We start from the raw sequence: 18,229 nt of genomic DNA, 5'->3' as shown, positions 1-18,229 counted from the left end.
ATCAGAGATTCCATGAACTAAACTTAGGAAAATAAATTGTGCGACCTTCACACAGCACACTAGAGAAAAATAAGAAATACCCACAAAGCTTGCGTTGCTTCAATAACAGAAGTCACTTGCATCGCCATCATTCCTAAGCAGGTAATCCAAAAATCAATGTGATGCCTATGCCTGAAAGTTCAACCTCTATTACTGCATTAGTGTTGTGTAAACCTACAGAGCATATGCAATATGAGAAGACAGGACAGTATTCTGTATGAGGAACCCTAACTTTCCCCCACTCCACTTGCCTGTACGACGGGGAACTGGAGCAATCACCTCCGACGGCCGAAGTAGCTCGCAATGGAATTTGCAGATTTCCAGAAGTTGGACCATTTCGAGCCGATACGCTCCCTTCGAGGGGCGAAGCCCAATGGGTTTACTTTTTTTTTTACTAACTGTAGGTCAATATCTCATCTTTTGTACACTTGTACCTGGCTGCCTTAAATGTGTGCACCAGGCACCAGCTTTTTGCTCCTGTAATTGCATGGCTCATTCAAGACATGTTGAGTGATGCACCAGGACAGATTGGGCCCTAGCTTTGCCCCTGCTCCCTTCCCGGGAACACTTTGAAGACGAGTGAACACTCGAGCAGTTTCGCCACGCGGTATGCATGGTTGATTGCCCTATCTCTTGTTGCTGTAAATTGTGAGGCATTGCCAGTGAAATACTGGCCGAGCTTCCAACAGCTGCGGGAGGGATTCGACACTATTTTTCAGCAATTCCCTGCTCAACTTTGGTGAAACGCAACAGTCTGGTTAGAGAAGAAGACCGGCTAGGCTATTCGGCGCTGCTCTTCAGCAGCAGCTTGGGAGTCACTCCGCGTGCAAAAAAGGAATAAACAAAGCGTCGCTCTGCACATCCGAAATTACAGTACAAACAGACGAAACCTACTCATCGTCGGTCATCACCAGTTTCGGTACATTCCGGCATCAGAATTACAATCCGTTCTAACAGGGTTTAAAAGCACGTCTGGAGGCTAATTAGAGAATTATAAGGTGGCTTCCTCGGAAGGGAGAAGCTGGGGTGGAGAACTAGAATTTCTTGTATATATGTGGTTTGATCTTCCCCATACGAGATATTTTCACTTGTCAGGACTGTATTTTACAATGATTTAAGCTTGTGACAACTTAAACGTCCAGGCCAATCAGGACAATAATATTTGCATGCCGTGAACTAAATTATCTCGAGACCCTCTGTGGAAGGAAAAACAAATTGAGGAACTTTCGTAATTTCCTGAATCACTGAGGCGATCGAAGTTCCTCACTAGAAGGTACTTAAGGATACAACTTATTGAGGAAAAACAGATTGAGGAACTTATGGATGCACTCAACAAGCCTAGAAGGTAGTGCCTTCTAGACTTACAGAACTATTTAAGAAAATCCAACAAGATGAGTGCATCCATAAGTTGTAGTGTGATGTAGCACAGGTGCTACCTTCCAATGAACTTAAAATGGATCATCGATGATAACGAGTGGTTTCAGTAATTCCTTTCCAGAATTTCTCACGGAGCTCGGTCACAAGTGTTATATAAATCAATCAACATACCAAACTCTTAACACAGTATACCGTAAGAACATACCATCCAATCAATAGAGACGAGAATGCTGCCATCCCTATTAGGAAAGACCAGCCAGCCATCAAAATACCGATGCATGTCACAATTAGGAAAGGAAAGAATGACCGAACAACAGACATTTTGTCCACCCATTGGCCATGAAACCATACAAGGGCTGCCACATTCAGAACATTCCACTCAACAGAGCCATTGTAGGAGAGACGGTTCAGGCAGTTTGCCACAAACGAGTAGCAGTTGCAGGTGAACAGATTGTAGTACTTATGCTGGAAATGACTCATGCCCGACTGCAAAGCATCATCCCATGAGATTGCTGTTCCAACTCCAGCATGATTGTAGGATCGCTTACACACATGTGCCGCAAGATTAACAGGAAAGCAGCACTACCATGAACAAAATAATTGAGTTAGTCAAGAAGAATTCACCAACATGAAAGGACCCACTGAAAATTTCAGTCCGGTGACAAGTAGATTTTTTGCAAAAGTAAAGCTTAAAACTGAACAAGATTATGAAACAATATATGCAATTTCAGCATATAAGTGTCTTCTTCATCAAAATAGGAAACCTACAAGTTCCCAAGATGGATAATCTATGGAACATGGTATAAATTATTTATAAACAGCACTGTTACTGAATAAAGAATAAATTAAATTGAGCACAACTTCCAAAAATGGGTAAACCAATCAGCTTTGGCTTTGTCCTAGTCCTGCACACATGCTGTGTCAGCGATGGCTGGCAGGAGTAATCCCAGGTACAGTTTCCAGCTCATATATTTGATTTGATTTCTGTGTTCTTTTCCCCACAGTATCCAATTTTTTAATTTAAACTACTACTATAAGTGAAACAGAGCATTTTCGGATCACCTTTTTCAGGTACAGTTTGTAAAATTCTCTACTGTTTAAATAATACAAAAATTAGGAATAAGCTTGGAAAATATTAACAGTTTAAAGAAAGGTAAATCATGAAATATTCTTTCTTGCACGGAAATAAATGAGAAGAAGGAAGGTGAGATTTCTTGACCCACAGATAAATTCAGAATTTACTGACACAGGACCTACATGACAAAGCAGAATACTATAATTCTGAAATGTTAACAAACAAGCATGCCACTCAGGAGCATAAGAGTAGTAGGCATCTCCTTGTCATAGAAAGTAAATATGGATTTATATTAGTTCCTTGGATCCTAAACTTATCGATAATCTTAGTAGCAGTTCAGTAAAATAAAGTACAAGAGTATCAGCTATGTTTGAATTGCATACTAAGAAAAAGAAAAAATATTTGGAACCATGCATACCTTCTTTCTGTCAAGCTGGAGGTATCTTGCAACAGCACCATAAGCAAAATTATCCACGCTCACCAAATTTGAACCGGCAAAATCCAAGACAGCCCCATCCTCCCAACAGATTCCAACATGCCCTATGTAAGGAGCAAGCCATGAAACTACAGGAAGAGGAGTCCAGACAATGCAACAAGGGAACCTTGCTTTCTTTGGATCTATCTCGCCAATTGGCCACAACTCATGCAGTCCATTATCTGAACTGACATCTTCATCATCAAAATCAGCTCCAAGCTCCATTGAGGCAAATACTTTTGGTGACACTAATGTTCCTTGTACTTGAAGAAACTAAAATGTGACTAGCTTCAATCTCACGACTTATCAACCTTTATTGAAAAGAAAGGAGCAATCAAGTTAGGTTCTCATACTTCAGGATTTAAAAAAAAATGGTGAAGAACTAAAAGCGCACCAAGTTAAGTATTTCACTACCCCTACAGTTCCATAGAGCAATATCACAATCAAAGATATCGAATCTGGACACAAAGGTACAAACAATGGGCCCTGAACCAAATGAACTTTGTTACCACCGTTACAAATTCTCCTCCCAAAAGGAAAGAAAGAGTAGCATGTTCCCTTTTCTACTTTGTGAGGGTTGGACCAGGTGGTAATTTTGCTATATCTGAACAGGCACGAATGCACCACTATAGGTGTTCAAAATTTTACACAGACGAAAGGTACTACTTCGATTTTGTCATATGTGGATTTAATTTTTTTTTCTCTAACATATTAAGGGATCTCTTGAATACAATATGACGCAGAAGATAAAATCAAATTACTAAGGAACGGCAACGAATATATGCTTGAAACACAAGTGCATTTGCGTGTCCAGGAGCAGCAGCTCCCCCCCCCCCCCCCCATCCAAATCAAGTGTCCACCTTCGCATCCCCCGGAAGTGCGACGAAATGCCGAAACGAAATTCAGGAGCGTTGCTGGGACTGTGCTCCGAGCCGGGGCCAGGACCTTACAACAAATCGATTTCTAAGAAATCGCATTTGCTAATTGCTCAGTATTACTACTCATTCCATTTTCAGGTGGATGACCGGATGCTATACCCCTCCGCCGCTCCGTTCCCGGATGTTGGTACTTGGTAGGACACTAAACAGTAAACACCAGTGAATCGCGAGACAGACGCTTGTGTTTCCAAATCCACTGTACCGATTTCCCACCCCAGCTGACGAAAGAAGGCACCAAGACACCCCCTCGAATCCATTCCAACTTCCAAGCACCCTAATAACACCACGCCGCGCGCAGCCACGGCACGAACTAATCGAAGCCGAAGCAGAGCAGAGATAGGCAGGGAGCTCACCGGAGAAGCTGGATCGGCGTGCTGCGCGATCCGGTGGCCGAAGTGGGGTCAACTCGATCGGCTCCCCGTATGTGCAAGAAGGCTCTAGAAGTCGGAGAGCGTGCCGCTGCCGCTGCCGCTAACGCCTCGCTGGGGGAGTCGGGGAGGCGCGGTTATAGAGGAGGGAAAGGTGCATGCACCTGGACCGGATGGGCAGCACCCGCAAATGGTAGGCGCACACGCAGGTGGCAACCGCTTGCTCGCCGGCCGGCTTTCTTTTTGTTTCCTTGGTTTGGTTGCTACTCCACGTTTTCTTTCCCCGGAGCCCGAGGTCCGCGCTGATACTGGGTCACTGACAGGACGGCCCCGCGTATCAGGGGGCCGGTGCCTTTTGCGGTGGGGAAGATGTGCCGTTCGTTTTCGAGGCCGTGGAGACGGACGGAAACAGAACGGAATGGCAGAAGATGATGTGAATCTGAATGATTCTCTCGGGACTCAGGTTCATGTGAATGAAATGGACAAAGGCATAATGCAAATAGCAAAAGAAGATTCCAAATTTCTAATTATCATCTCTCGGGTTGTTCGAACCTTTTTCAGCCCGTCACACAATGTACCAAAATGTTGTAACCAAATCCTCTGCACCCCCTCCCCCCAAAAAGAAGAAGACAAAGGAACTTGATCACATCGGAACATTCTAGAAAATGTTAAGGAAATATCATATTGGAATTGTTACTGCTTAAAATAGCGGAACCCCTGCACAATTTGGGGCAACAAGTTGAAATAAAGAACAACTGTACCCAAATCTGATAAATGGAATGACTCTAGAAGAAGTCGCTGTCATCTTGCACAAAGATACTAGTAATGCGGATAGTGATGGAATGAATAAATGTGATACGCATGCCGGTTATCAAACCACGAGCACTGAAACTGACTCTTCCACCAGCAGCAGCAGCTGCAGCTGCAGCATCAATCAATCTACTTAGCTGGAGACGGGAGCAGGTCAGCAGTCATCTGGGGCACAGTCTGGTGCCATCCAATATCCACCGATCTTTCCTTTGAGAGCAGCAGATATTTTCAGAGCAGACTCTTTTCTTTCTCAAGTGCTCATCTCCATCTTCTGCTCCAAGTTCTGACCTAGCAGCCATAAGACTACTTACTTTAGTACCAAGCGTTGTGTTTCACCCTCTAGTCTTCGACCTGTGTATTGAAGACGAAGCTGGGGAATGCCGCTGTAGTATCCCTGGGGAAAAAATCGAATCAGCACGTTCTTCTTTTACCATGAGGATGAATTACTCTCAGAGATTCAGAGATAGATAGCATTGGACTGTATGCATCTCCTATTAGAAACACAGTATACTGCATCTGTCCTAGCATCGCTCAGTTATGCGGAACAAATCATGCAGCAGGCATTGGTCAGGAAAGAAGGCAAGTTGATGAAATGCAAGAGTTAGTATACGTACTTCAGGTGAGGCAGTGTCATCTTCTTTATAACAGAAGGGTGCTGCAATACAAAAGCTTCCCACTCCTCTCTGCTGATCTTGTTGTCCTTATCAGTATCAGCATCCTCAAATGTCTGCAGAAGGATAAAGCAGATATAACTCGATCAAAATTCCAAGTATGTAGTGGAGAAACAGGAGAGGGCTTAAGAGGGAGAACAGCGGTGATACCTTATCTATTATTACTTCCACAAGATCGTCAGATAGCTCCACCTGTGACTCCATTAAAGTAGCAACAACCATTTGTTTCACCTGAGGAAAAAAGCTTATACCTTTTAACATATGAATAGGATATATCGCATTAACTTTTCCAAACCAGCTCTATTGCCAAACATAAGAACAACCTTGACTTTTCATTTCATTATTGTTCTTATGTTTTCATTCAAGAAAATTTGTAACCTACATCAAGAGCACGTCTAGATTGCTCCTCAAATTAATGATTGTCAGTGTATTTTTTACAGAAATTTCTAAGGTCAATACATGAGTTGCCAAGCCAATATTTTGTTTCCTGAGAAGATATACAAATTTATGTGATCATTATGCAAAAATCCAAGAAAAGTGGCATTTCATAAGTCTTTAGTAGTAGAATACCAAATGCTGACACAGTAATGCATGCTTTCATAAATTTGTTCAGATCTCATGCACTAGCAAATCAATACATACCTCTTCACGCTCAATGAAACCAGTTTGCCTCAAATCATACAGTCTGAATGAAACTAAAAGAAGTGCAAAACAAAAATCAATGCCATATTTAACTTAACATGTGAAGAAATTTGTACCCAGTTCTAATTTCTAAGCATACTTACAATCAATTTTATCTTCACGAGGAGCATTTGGATGAAATACACTTATTGCGCGAATAAACTCTTCAAATTCAATAACAGAATTTTTCTTTTCATCAAATAGATGAAAAACCTACATGGAGGGGAAAAAACTCAAAACAGCAGAGCCATATGGAATGCAAGCAAATTCAGAAATTAAAATCAGATTGCTTAAAATTAGTAACAAGTTATGAAAGCTATCAAATATATGGTAATGGTTCTTTTTTTCTGTCTTGGGCTATTGGCTTACCGCATGGCATTGTAACATAAAAGGTAACAGCTGCATATAACATCAGCATTGACATTAACTTCACAGGTTATGTGATGTGATTTCACCCACACTATGCATGAAGCTTAGTTTTGCTTAAAGCAAATAATACAGAAATTGGATAATTAATTCATATATGAAACTCTTATCAAGAGACAAAGCCCCAGCTACCTCGGAAGCTTCTCTAATACAGATATAGATACAGATACTGATATGACATAGTCAATAACCATGCCAAATATTTGGTTTTACTATTAAACTCAGATCAAATGAACAAGTCATCTGATACTTCAGTAGCCAAAAAGGATAAAAGGATATTTGAATTGAGAGGAGTGGAGCACAAGTTCTTTTTCTTTTTTTTTCTTTTTTTTTTCTTTATTTGTTTCTTTCTTTTTTTAGAACTGGGAGGGTAAGCTTTGGCACTTACTCTATCTAGAAAAATATTATTTCTAGATGGTGTCCTGAACAATGCTAACTGCAGATCCTCCTGTAAAAGAAGTAGCAAATTTCACAATTGATGACTAACAAACAAATAATACTGTAAAAAAGTACATTATCCAATATAAAATCTTCACCTACAGGATATCATCCTGCCTTCTAGCATACCATCATAAAGAGTTCTAGTGTGGATGAACATAAGTCTAGGCAGTCAAGGCATCTTTAACTAAAGTTCTACTGTCATGCCCAACTACATTTTAGTTACAGGATATCTTTTGGCAAGGATTGATAACCATCCCTTGTTTACCTTTGTTCTGTAAAAGATATACTAGGGTCAATTTACCTTTCTGCTCTCCGTAACGTAACTAGCAAGTCCTTTTCAACATGTATAATGGCTCAAAAAGTAACTATCTTGGACTCTGTAGTTCAGCCAGAGTAACTAGTCCTAATTGGGACAGGAAGCTTCTTTCATGGTCACAAGGATTAATTACAAAATATTTTGGCAGCTCCAGATTTGCTACTCCCCGTGATCCTCACACAGTTCTAGAGTTGCCTTGGCTAGAATTTGAGTAGCACATGCTCGACAGATCCTTAAAAGGTAAATCCAATATCAAAGCGAGGGTTCAATTCCGCAATATGGGATCAACTAAACTGGACCAATATAATGTTTGGAACATGTAATTTTCGTATGAATTTTACAGAATTTCACAGGACATATTTCAATTGTCCCGGGAATCATGAAAGCTCCCATCACCCTAAAGGGGCCGAAAAAATGGAACACAAGCACACGTCTCGCCAACCGTTGCACAGAAGAATAGAGTTAATTTAACATTTGCAAAAACCTTATGGATCAGACCGTCGTCGACGATGGAACAGCTGATCTTCTTGTACAGCTCGTACAACGCCTCCACCTCGTTCACCGAGACTCCCAGCAGCCACACCCGAAAACCACCTCAGGCCATAACACGAGGCAACAGAGAACACAAAAGACGAACAGGTAGCTGCATACTTACAGTAGCGGGACTCGTCGGCGAGGTCGGCGATCTCGCGGAAGGTGAGGCGACCGCCAGACCGGAGGCGCGCGCGGGCGTCGAGTGCGGGCAGCAGCCTGGGCGGGTTTTTCTGGAAGCACCACGCGGCCCCGAGCATCACCGCGTCCACCACGGCGAGCACCGGGAACAGCGCCCCGCACGCGAGCTCCCCCAGCGTCAGAGATCTCCTCGACGCCTGCCACGCAACGCATACCACAACAAACAGCAACCGGATCAGGCTGGAACGATAAATGGGGAGACCAGATCAAGGTGGTAAGGATCCCGGGGCCGAGCATACGAGAGCGTTCGAGGAGCGGGAGGAGTCCATGTGCCCCGGAGCCGGCGGATAACCATCGACCGACGGGGGGCCTCCTCGGCGTCCTCGCTGCGCGCCGGTCGCGGGGCGGCCGCCGGCCGGGCTCTTCACGTCACGCTTCGGCGGGCGGCCGTCGGAGAGCCGTGCGGATTTGCGGTTGGCGGAATTTGGCGTCTCTTACCAGTTACCAGTTGTTCTGGCTGTGGAAGCCACGTCGGTCGAGTTTATCCTCATCCAATCATTAATGATCTTCACCGCGGCCGCGGTGGACAATGATTAGCAACTCATTTTAACGTGATTGGTGGTGCGTACACGCAGCTAGCTTAATGATCTTCACCAATACCAGACACAGCGTAGATGAATGCGACTAGGCATCTGATGCTTTTCTTAAAAAAAACGAACCGACAGATTATATTAAAAAGAAAAAACAACCCTCACGGGCTAATAAAAAAAGTCAATTTGCTCGATAACATCACAAAAGTTATAAAAATTGAAAAATATCATTAGTGTAAGGATGACATGTGCGTCGTGTTATTTTCTAATATGAGCATATTTATGATAATATCTACCTAATTTTGTCCAAAAAAAAAGTGATTGAGACCAAAACAAAAGCCAATTCTCAACGAATAAGGCGCTCTAAGCGCCGTGCTCCTGCAAATGCCTAAGTGCTAGGCTCATCTTTAATCTTTTGGACATGGGGTGCGGGGTTGCTTTTTTCTATTAAAAGTTGTGGCGTTTCACTCCTTTTAGATTTCCCAGTAGGTTAAAATGATAAACGATTCTAACCTCTTTTTCGGTATAAGGGCTGATGGTCATGGATGTCCATCATTGGTGAATTGGATTGGCGTTCTGTCGGTAATCCGGTTGAAGTGATAATTTCGATACCCACTGCACTAGGCATGACTAGATGTGTCTTGTGAATCTGTATTCGGCGAATAAACGATGGCTAGTCCTTGGATCATGTTTGCATTATAGGCAATGCGAATTGTGAGATCATTCTCTGGTTACCAACCTATCTGAGGTCTGAAGCCTATTTTGGTTTGCGAGCTAGGCAAAGAATTTGTATTTTGATGGAGCCCATGCTTTCCAAATTAGTGATTGAAAGTTTGTATCCATTGAACCTAAAAATTACGCTTTGTAGGCAGTTGCTACTATGCACTCGTCATGCTTAGTGAATTTCCAGGTGATGTCGTCTTGGATGTTAGGTTGTAGTTGCACCTACTGAATGGCGGTCCATAGCTACATAAATTTAACAATGCATTGGCTTTTGATGACTAGAAGAATCGCGAGGTCTTGCACCCATGAGTTGTTTGCGATGGCTCAACGTAGGATTCCTCATTTAACTCTAGATGCTGAAAACACATGTGGAGCAATATCCTTTGGTTGTTATCTTTGAAGCCTGAGTGCCAGAATGATATCATGTCAATGTTACCAATGATAATGTTGGTGGAGTATTTCTGAGCCCACTCAAGGTTTGTGTTGAACCTTCCATTCTTATCACAACCAGAGTAGTCGGCGGCAAGCTCTAGCGAAGTTGATGAGATGAAGAATACCTAAACCACCTTTGTTTGTTGGATTGCATACCCGTTTCCAAATTACCTTACATTTACCTCCTATTAAGATCTCAATTCTAGACCAAACGAATTGCATTCGCGAGCTGTCAATGGCTTTGAGGAGCAGTTTTGGAGCTTTAAGGGCCATGAGGAAGCAGATTGGCTGGGGGGTTTTGCGTGAGGAAGCTATGTTAGTTTTACGGAGAAAAAAAAACTTCTTGGCCTATATCCTTCTTATAGAGTGACAAAGAGCCCAAAAACAATTCACAAACCTAGGCCCCCATGGACCATTCATTTGCTTCTCCAATTCGACGGTTGTGGTGTCGAAAATTCCAGCCCTTCACTTCCTCTTAACCTTGCGGCAAACAGACACAGCTAGAGTGGGGATATATATAACTATAAAAATATCAAATCTAGTTGAATTGACTTTAAACTTGGCCAAATCATTTTATATCTGTAGTTTTCCAACTTAGCCGCTTCGTGCGAGGATTGGCTGAGTGGAACACCAAATTGGAGAGTCACGGTAGATTGGATAAATCTTGCATACAGAACTGGAGAGACGTTCGTTTAGTTGCAGTCTGCGGTATGTTCAAATATTACCACAACTTCACGTAGATAGTTCTATATTGTTACGGATAATTAGAGAATATCTTTCTTTTCCCCTGTTTTCATATGGATATTATATCAAACAGAAAGACTTTTCCTGTATTGAGAAAAGAGCAGCGATTCTAGTCAACAAAAGCTAATTTTAATTTTTAAATGGGAATGGAGAAGCAATGAAGTACGGAATTACAAGGAGGCAGCTGTGGGGGATCAGCTGTCATGAGCTAGTATATACATCTCAGAAGGATGAGAGGATGCTTCCCTCCTACAGGAAGCATTACAAATTCTTGAGGCTGTTTTATACACTGGGATCGTAACCGTGGCGAGATTATGCAGTAGCAGCAGCTGCTTCTTCCGCCACATTGGACGCCTGCTGCAGCGTGCAGATGAGGTTGCGATCCCCGTACACGTTGTCCACGCGACCTGGCAAGAAGGCAACAGAGCAGAACAATGGTTAGCTTCTCAAAATGTTAAGCCATCAGAAGAAGGCTTTGGGGGCAGTGGAGTCGTTCGTACAAGTTGTTGGCCAGAACTTGGCACCACGAAGCCATGCTGCAGGGAAGGCAGCGCACTCCCTGGAGTAGGGCTTGGTCCATGTGTCGCTCATCAGGAGTTGGGGTGGGTGAGGAGCGCCCTGCACAAACAAAGCAAAATCACCTGTGAACCTCTGGAAATGCAAGAGGTGTGCATAACCATTTCATTTGTGGAAGTCTTAGTTTGCTAGAAGACAGATATTCTTTATAACTTTTTTCTTTAAAGTTATAAGCGCTGAAATGGCAACGAATAGGATTCGAAAGGATCTAGCGACCACTTATTATGTGGAGAAAGATATGGCTTGATATGGTGAACTTTAGCTACCTAACTGATTTCATTAGGCACTGGTAATATATTACCTTCAGGACATTGTTGAGCGCATCTGCTTTGCCATTTTCTATCTCTGCAATCTCTTCCCTGATGGAGATAAGAGCATCACAGAACCTGTCTAGTTCGGCCTGCAAGACAAATGATGCTACATTAAGCAATATGAAAGCAAATAATTGATATAATGGGAAGCAAAAGTTAAAAAAACAATATTCTTACCTTGCTTTCACTTTCAGTGGGCTCAATCATAAGTGTGCCCGGAACAGGCCATGACATAGTTGGTGCGTGGAATCCATAGTCCATCAAGCGCTTTGCAACATCCTCTGGCTCTATACCAGCAGTAGCCTGTCAAAAGTTCCAAGATCCAGTTAGAAAATTGAAATTCATAAACACAGGGTTCAAATGCTAATATAATTCGTATGAGTACCTTAAACCCTCTTAAATCAATGATGAATTCATGGGCAACAGTTCCATTGACTCCACGGAATAGTACTGGGTAATGCTTCTGCAAAATTCATTAAAAAGTAAATTTAGAAAACTAATTTTTAACCATATATAATAAATTTATGCTGAGGGTATGCTGTCATGAATAAGAAGTACCTCTAGACGTTTTGCCATGTAGTTTGCATTCAATATCGCAATCTTTGAAGCATCAGTGAGTCCCTGGGAGCCCATCATGGCTATGTATGTGTATGAAATTGGCAGAATCAAAGCAGATCCCCATGGAGCAGCAGCAATGGTACCAAGAGGGTCGGTTTTCTCAGGGAGAGGGAAGCCGCCAGTGGGCACCTGATGATAACAGAATTAGTCTGATGATGTAGTTGCATTTGATTTTGAATGAAATGACGAAGTCATGCAAAAAATAATGAGTGATTCTTCTTGTTTTAGTAATCAACATTTAAAACATCATTTGAGTAGTTAACAGTTAACACATCATCACTAAAAACCGTATATAGAATCACCATGGTGTTTTCAGCAGAAAGAAAATGCAGGCAACTCTTTCTTGCTTCATTACTTTTAGGTGAGTAAGGAAATAAAATAATTTGTCATTTAGAAAACCCACCAGATCCAATATGGCAGCCAATAAGCCAGAAAACAAGACATTAACAGAAGAGTAAAATAGTTCTTGGGTTACACAATAAAGATAGGATAACATGGATTCTAGTTTTTGAACAATATCGTAGGATTGGTGGTAAAATAGAGAACTGTATACATCTGAAATCTTTGGTCTAACACATTTTAAGAGACTATTCTTGGAAATCAAACATGGTTATAAATAATTTGCCTTGTGTTGTACAAAAATAAAGATGGAATAGCATATAAAATGGCAGAACGCAAGGAGGTGAATAGTTTATTAATTAACCACTCATCTGAAATTTGAATGTGAATTTCGAGATTGACAGATGAGAGGAATTCAGGATTCCTACCACTGGATGAGATGGTAAAAATGGTGCCAAGTGCTTCTGGACACCAATAGGACCCATGCCAGGACCACCTCCACCATGTGGAATGCAAAATGTTTTGTGAAGGTTAAGGTGGCAAACGTCTGCTCCAATAAAACCAGGGCTTGTCAATCCAACCTGTACGAAAGACAACTTTTGTAAGTTCAAGGGAAATTCCGGTGTATTGCACATTTTAGCTCTGCAGCATGGGGCATCTTAAAAACCATATAAATAGTTCTGAACTAGGTTCAGGTGAACTTGTAAAAAAGATGCCATATTTTTCTTATAGAAAACATAATTCAGCACACACAATGTTATAGATCATAGATATCATTTTATCATTATTAATTTTCATGGAAACCATTTTACCACCAATCTAATGAGATACAAACAAATGAAAGGCGATTATAATGTCTTTGTTAGACTGAACTCAGACTTGTTTCATAAATAAACTTATAGAATTATTTCACGAATAGAATCAACTTCATCATCATGTTGGAAAGCCATCTACGCAATCTGTATACCCAACATAAATATGTTCCATTAATCCGTCTAAAAGATGTGTTCCATTAAGAAAATTAAGAGTACACAACACTTGAAGAGAGCACTTTCCAGAAAAGAACAAAATAGTGGAGGCGACATAAAACTAACCTGGGCATTCATGTTAGCCCCGTCCATGTAGACCTGCCCGCCATTCTCATGAATAATCCTGCATATCTCATCAATGCCTTCTTCATAGACTCCATGAGTCGAAGGATAGGTAACCTGAAAAATAAGTAATCATGCCATTTTGTTGTTCTCGTCATTCGGCTTAACATATACTACAATCAGCAAAAATATTGCAAGTTATCTAGTTTGCATTATAAACTAAATTAAGTGAGAAGGTTCTGCAGAGCTAGATCGTTAGTACAACATCAGAACACTAGAATCAGTAATGAACAGTGGAGCTGAAAGAGTATATGTGTAGTGTGGTGAAATTGCCATTTCAATTTTCAAGACATTGTAAATTATTATAAATTACAACAACGTACCATCAGAGCAGCCAAGTTATCTTTGTTTGCTTCAGCAGCTTTCCTCAACTCCTCGATGTTTATGTTACCTTTGGAATCAGTTCCAACAGCAACAATCTTCATTCCACACATAGCAGCACTTGCAGGATTTGTGCCGTGTGCTGAGACAGGAATGATGCAGACATCGCGGTGGTGGTCACCTCTTGACTGCAGTTTTTTTTTTCCACATAGTTTGTAAACAAAGAATACTAAAAAGACAAAACAAGAGATCTAGGTCGGCAGCTTTAGCATGACATACCTGGTGGTAAGCACGGATAACCATCAATCCAGCATACTCTCCTGCAGCACCAGCATTTGGTTGCAAAGAGAAAGAATCAAAACCAGTGATCTTGCACAACAAATGGCCCAAGTCGTCAAACATTTCCTTCATCACAAAACGAGGCATTTCAGATGTCTTGAAATTCCTATTACACATAATATGCCGTTAGAAACTAATAAATGCTGAATGGTGTCCCTCACATGATAGCCTGCAGCCTGTTCAGTGGGGGCAAATGGGTGCATGTTCGCAAAGTTGGGATAGGTGACAGGCATCATCTCAACAGTAGCATTCAGTTTCATGGTGCAAGAACCAAGAGGGATCATACTGTGGCACAGTGAGAGATCCTTGGATTGCAACTTATGCAGGTAACGGAGAAGCTCATGCTCTGTGTGGTACCTGCAAGCCCACAACATAACTTCGGTTCATTTTAAACATTCTGACAATCAGTGGGGAAAAGCTGCAATATTTCAGCAACATATACATGTTAAAGATTGGGTGCGTTAGGTAGGGACTCTCGCGAGCAAGGCTGCTAGGAATTGAGCTTGAGACCTCTGTTGCGAGGGATTCAGCTGTGAAGTTCACCTGAAAGTGTTTGTAATGGCACATCATTTCATATTCGGATCTAATTTCACATCAAGCACACAAAATTTGCATTAATTGAATGACAACTTACTGGCTTGCCACCAGAGAACACCTTGAACAGCTTGTCAACATCCTCCAAGGTGGTGGTCTCATCGAAGGCAACAGTTATCTACAACATCACAACTACAAATTAATGCTCAATTAAAAAAATAATCAAATAAGTTGCAATGGAACAGTAGCATCATGATAAAGCGCACCGTGTTGGCATCGACAACCCGAAGGTTCATCTCGTTTTTGACAGCCTCCTCGGCAATCGCACGCGCATCAGCACAATTGACCTTGACCGTGTCGAAGAACGGCAGCTCCTGCACCGTCACTGTCCCGAGCTTCTTCAGCCCATGGGCAAAGGTACCAGCCAGGCCATGAACACGGTCAGCGATTGCCTTCAGCCCCGCAGGACCATGGTAGACAGCATACATGGCTGCCATGTTGGCGAGCAAGGCCTGTGAACCACAAGTGTCCTTGTCACTACTACTCTATCACAAACTACTCGGTCACTAATTCAACATATCACAGAGACACGTCTTGTATCATCTCTATCACTATCAAGCAGTTTGGTGAGTGGGTGGAGTGCGTGAAATACCTGGGCAGTGCAGATGTTGCTGGTGGCCTTGTCCCGGCGGATGTGCTGCTCCCGGGTCTGCATCGCCATGCGAAGTGCAGGCTTCCCACTGGAATCGACACTCACCCCGATGATACGGCCAGGCATCAGCCGCTTGTACTCCTGCGACGTGGCGAGGAATGCGGCGTGCGGGCCTCCGTAACCCATGGGCACGCCGAACCGTTGCGCAGAACCCACGGCGATGTCGGCGCCAATCTCGCCGGGTGGCCGCAGCGTGGTGAGCGCGAGCAGATCGGTGGCCATGACCACCTTCACACCGTGAGCGTGGGCGTCCTTGACGAACTCCGCGTAGTCGAGCACCTCACCCTCCGTGCCGGGATACTGCACGAGCACGCCGCACACGTCGCCGTTGCTGTAGTCGAAGTCCTTGGCGTCCGCGACGACGACTTTGATGTCGAACCCGGCGGCGCGCGTCTGGCAGACATCGATGGTCTGCGGGTGGCAGTTGGAGGCGATGAGGAAGGTCTTCTTCTTGCCCCTCAGGATGCCGTTGCACATGGCCATGGCCTCGGCAGCGGCCGTGGCCTCGTCAAGCAGCGAGGCGTTGGACATGGGCAGGCCGGTGAGGTCTGCAATCATGGTCTGGTAGTTGAGCAGCGACTCGAGACGGCCCTGCGCGATCTCGGCCTGGTACGGCGTGTACTGCGTGTACCACGCGGGGTTCTCCATGAGGTTGCGCAGTATCACCGCCGGGACGTGGGTGTTGTAGTAGCCCATCCCGATGAAGGACTTGTAGGCCTTGTTCATTGATGCCAGGCGCTGCATGTGGTCGATCATCTGGGACTCCGTGAACCCGGCGTCGAACTTGCCGACGAACTGCATCGGCGGCGAGCGGATGGCGGCCGGGACGGTGGCGTCGATGAGCGCGTCGAGGGTGTTGAACCCGCAGGCGGACGCCATGGCCGCCTGCTCGGAGGGCGTGGCGGAGTTGTGCCTCCGGGGGAACGTGTCGCTCGGCTGCAGCGCCGACGCCGACACCGGCCGCCCCTGCGCGTACTGGTGGGCGCCCCTCGCGCGCGGGCTCTTCCTCGCCGCCGGCGCGGGCGCCAGGGTCGAGATGCCGCGGGACGGGGCCGGGGACGTGGTGGACGTGGACGCGGCCGCCGCGAGCAGGCGGCGCAGCAGTGCACGGCTGGCGAGGCGGCGTGCGCGCTCCATCTGGATGGGTGGGTGTGGGAACGCGAGGCGGAGGGGCGAGGCAGGCGCAGGAACGGAAGTGGCGAGTCCCCGGGGTAGGAGGCCCTCGGCTTCCGCTTCCGCTCCCGCTCCTGCTCGAGCCGAGAAGAGCGGCTGTGGTGTTGGGTCAGCGAGTGATTCGGTTGGGTAGCAATATATATCGGCGCATTCGGAGAAAGGAAAAAATAAGGCAATTTTCCTCCTCCCCGGTGGCGATGAGTTGCCTGGCAAGTTGTTGTGGAGTGGGGCGGCGAGCACGGGCGAGGAGATGTTTCAGAGTGACGTGGGCGCTGACACTGTGATCGGCAACGGGAGGCGGGGGGCGCGGATGGCGTTTGGATGGACGAGGAGCCGAGCAGGGGGCGGTATAAGAGGCCCAGCCACAGAAATCGGCGAGCGGGGGCGTCATCCAGAGTGGGAACGGGCGCGGGGGAGTATCACAGGGTGGGAGTGGGGCGAGCGAGAGGGAGCCCTGCGGGCACGACGCCGGCGCTGCGGGGCGCGCCTTATCGCTTTCCCCGACGCGCCCCCTCCGCCGCAGAAAATTTTGCCCGGGCGTATTTTTTGCGGCGCCGGATCCCCCCCATTCGCTGGTGGGGGTCGTCCCGTGCTGGCGAGGGATCTGCAGGCCGGATTCTATCCTGGGGTGGCGACTGGTGAGCTCGCGCACAGCTGCGTCGCTGAGAAACCACGAAGGCCAGCCACTAGCCAGCCCACGTAATTGCGGGGTGCGGAGCATGGAGTGGGCTGGGGAATGGTGACGTCCGGGACCGGAGTGGGGGCGGGATGTTGGTTGGATCACCTACCGCCAAAGAATCTCTGGGAACCCGTGGGGGTTGGAGGAGTGGACGACGGATGCCCTGGTTCCACCAACCTCAATTAGTCAATTGAGTAACCTGCTCGTCTTTAGAAAAACCTTCGATCTTTTCTGAATTTGATAGGGCAAAGCTGCATTTGGAAAATATGACGACTATGGGAACATCTGCATAAACTCGACCTTTGTTTGCTACGGCTATAGCCAGCCCTACTCATAGGCGGATGTAGTATCTAGTTGAGTTTTTTTTTAAATACAAATTAGAAAACGTGTGAGGTATATTGGATCTCACTTATTCATACGTGTTGTTACAGGGAGGAGCTATTGAGAAAGGTGTAAGATTGAAGCGTGCCGGTCTTCACATTTATGCAAATTAGAAATTAGTGCATCATTGGCTTTTAAAAAGGAACTTAGTGCATCATCAATATTAAAGCATTCTAAATTAGCAAATATTGAAATAGTAAGGGTATGTTTGTTTGATTGAATGAACCAATACATATACGAGTTGGTGCGGGATCTGAGTACGTCATGTTGTTTGGTTCGTTGAATCGCATCATTCCGTCCAGTATGAGATGTTTCAG

At 44.7% G+C, this 18,229-nt stretch overlaps 3 protein-coding genes across 4 annotated transcripts; all 3 read right to left on the bottom strand.

The window, feature by feature from the left end:
- Positions 1 to 1,502: 1,502 nt before the first annotated feature.
- On the bottom strand, positions 1,503 to 4,800 carry LOC133919158 (protein REVERSION-TO-ETHYLENE SENSITIVITY1-like). The gene is made up of 3 exons (XM_062363454.1): positions 4,258 to 4,800; positions 2,910 to 3,277; positions 1,503 to 1,998 (listed from the first exon to the last, which is right to left on the bottom strand). Exons 2-3 carry the CDS (start codon positions 3,189 to 3,191, stop codon positions 1,579 to 1,581), a joined length of 702 nt encoding a protein of 233 aa, XP_062219438.1. The 5' UTR covers positions 3,192 to 3,277; positions 4,258 to 4,800; the 3' UTR covers positions 1,503 to 1,578.
- A 135-nt stretch (positions 4,801 to 4,935) lies between these two features.
- Positions 4,936 to 8,861, bottom strand: LOC133919147 (calcineurin B-like protein 10). Of its 2 annotated transcripts, XM_062363433.1 has the most exons (9): positions 8,589 to 8,860; positions 8,273 to 8,486; positions 8,102 to 8,184; positions 7,249 to 7,308; positions 6,539 to 6,647; positions 6,396 to 6,448; positions 5,904 to 5,984; positions 5,697 to 5,809; positions 4,936 to 5,476 (listed from the first exon to the last, which is right to left on the bottom strand). In XM_062363433.1, exons 1-9 carry the CDS (start codon positions 8,616 to 8,618, stop codon positions 5,422 to 5,424), a joined length of 798 nt encoding a protein of 265 aa, XP_062219417.1. In that variant the 5' UTR covers positions 8,619 to 8,860; the 3' UTR covers positions 4,936 to 5,421. The 2 variants fall into 2 exon arrangements, with proteins under 2 accessions (XP_062219417.1, XP_062219426.1); XM_062363442.1 differs by lacking the exon at positions 7,249 to 7,308 and having other exon boundaries at positions 8,589 to 8,861.
- A 2,024-nt stretch (positions 8,862 to 10,885) lies between these two features.
- Positions 10,886 to 17,187, bottom strand: LOC133919139 (glycine dehydrogenase (decarboxylating), mitochondrial-like). The gene is made up of 15 exons (XM_062363421.1): positions 15,620 to 17,187; positions 15,234 to 15,479; positions 15,068 to 15,145; positions 14,876 to 14,976; positions 14,595 to 14,790; positions 14,374 to 14,499; positions 14,097 to 14,282; positions 13,717 to 13,830; positions 13,051 to 13,203; positions 12,224 to 12,412; positions 12,051 to 12,128; positions 11,843 to 11,968; positions 11,656 to 11,754; positions 11,279 to 11,396; positions 10,886 to 11,185 (listed from the first exon to the last, which is right to left on the bottom strand). Exons 1-15 carry the CDS (start codon positions 16,814 to 16,816, stop codon positions 11,091 to 11,093), a joined length of 3,102 nt encoding a protein of 1,033 aa, XP_062219405.1. The 5' UTR covers positions 16,817 to 17,187; the 3' UTR covers positions 10,886 to 11,090.
- Between the last annotated feature and the right edge of the window lie 1,042 nt (positions 17,188 to 18,229).

The sequence above is a fragment of the Phragmites australis genome, chromosome 1, assembly GCF_958298935.1.
Source record: "Phragmites australis chromosome 1, lpPhrAust1.1, whole genome shotgun sequence".
Taxonomy (NCBI): domain Eukaryota; kingdom Viridiplantae; phylum Streptophyta; class Magnoliopsida; order Poales; family Poaceae; genus Phragmites; species Phragmites australis.
Note: the sequence above shows the minus strand (reverse complement) of the source record. Positions and strands in the feature narration are given on the sequence as shown.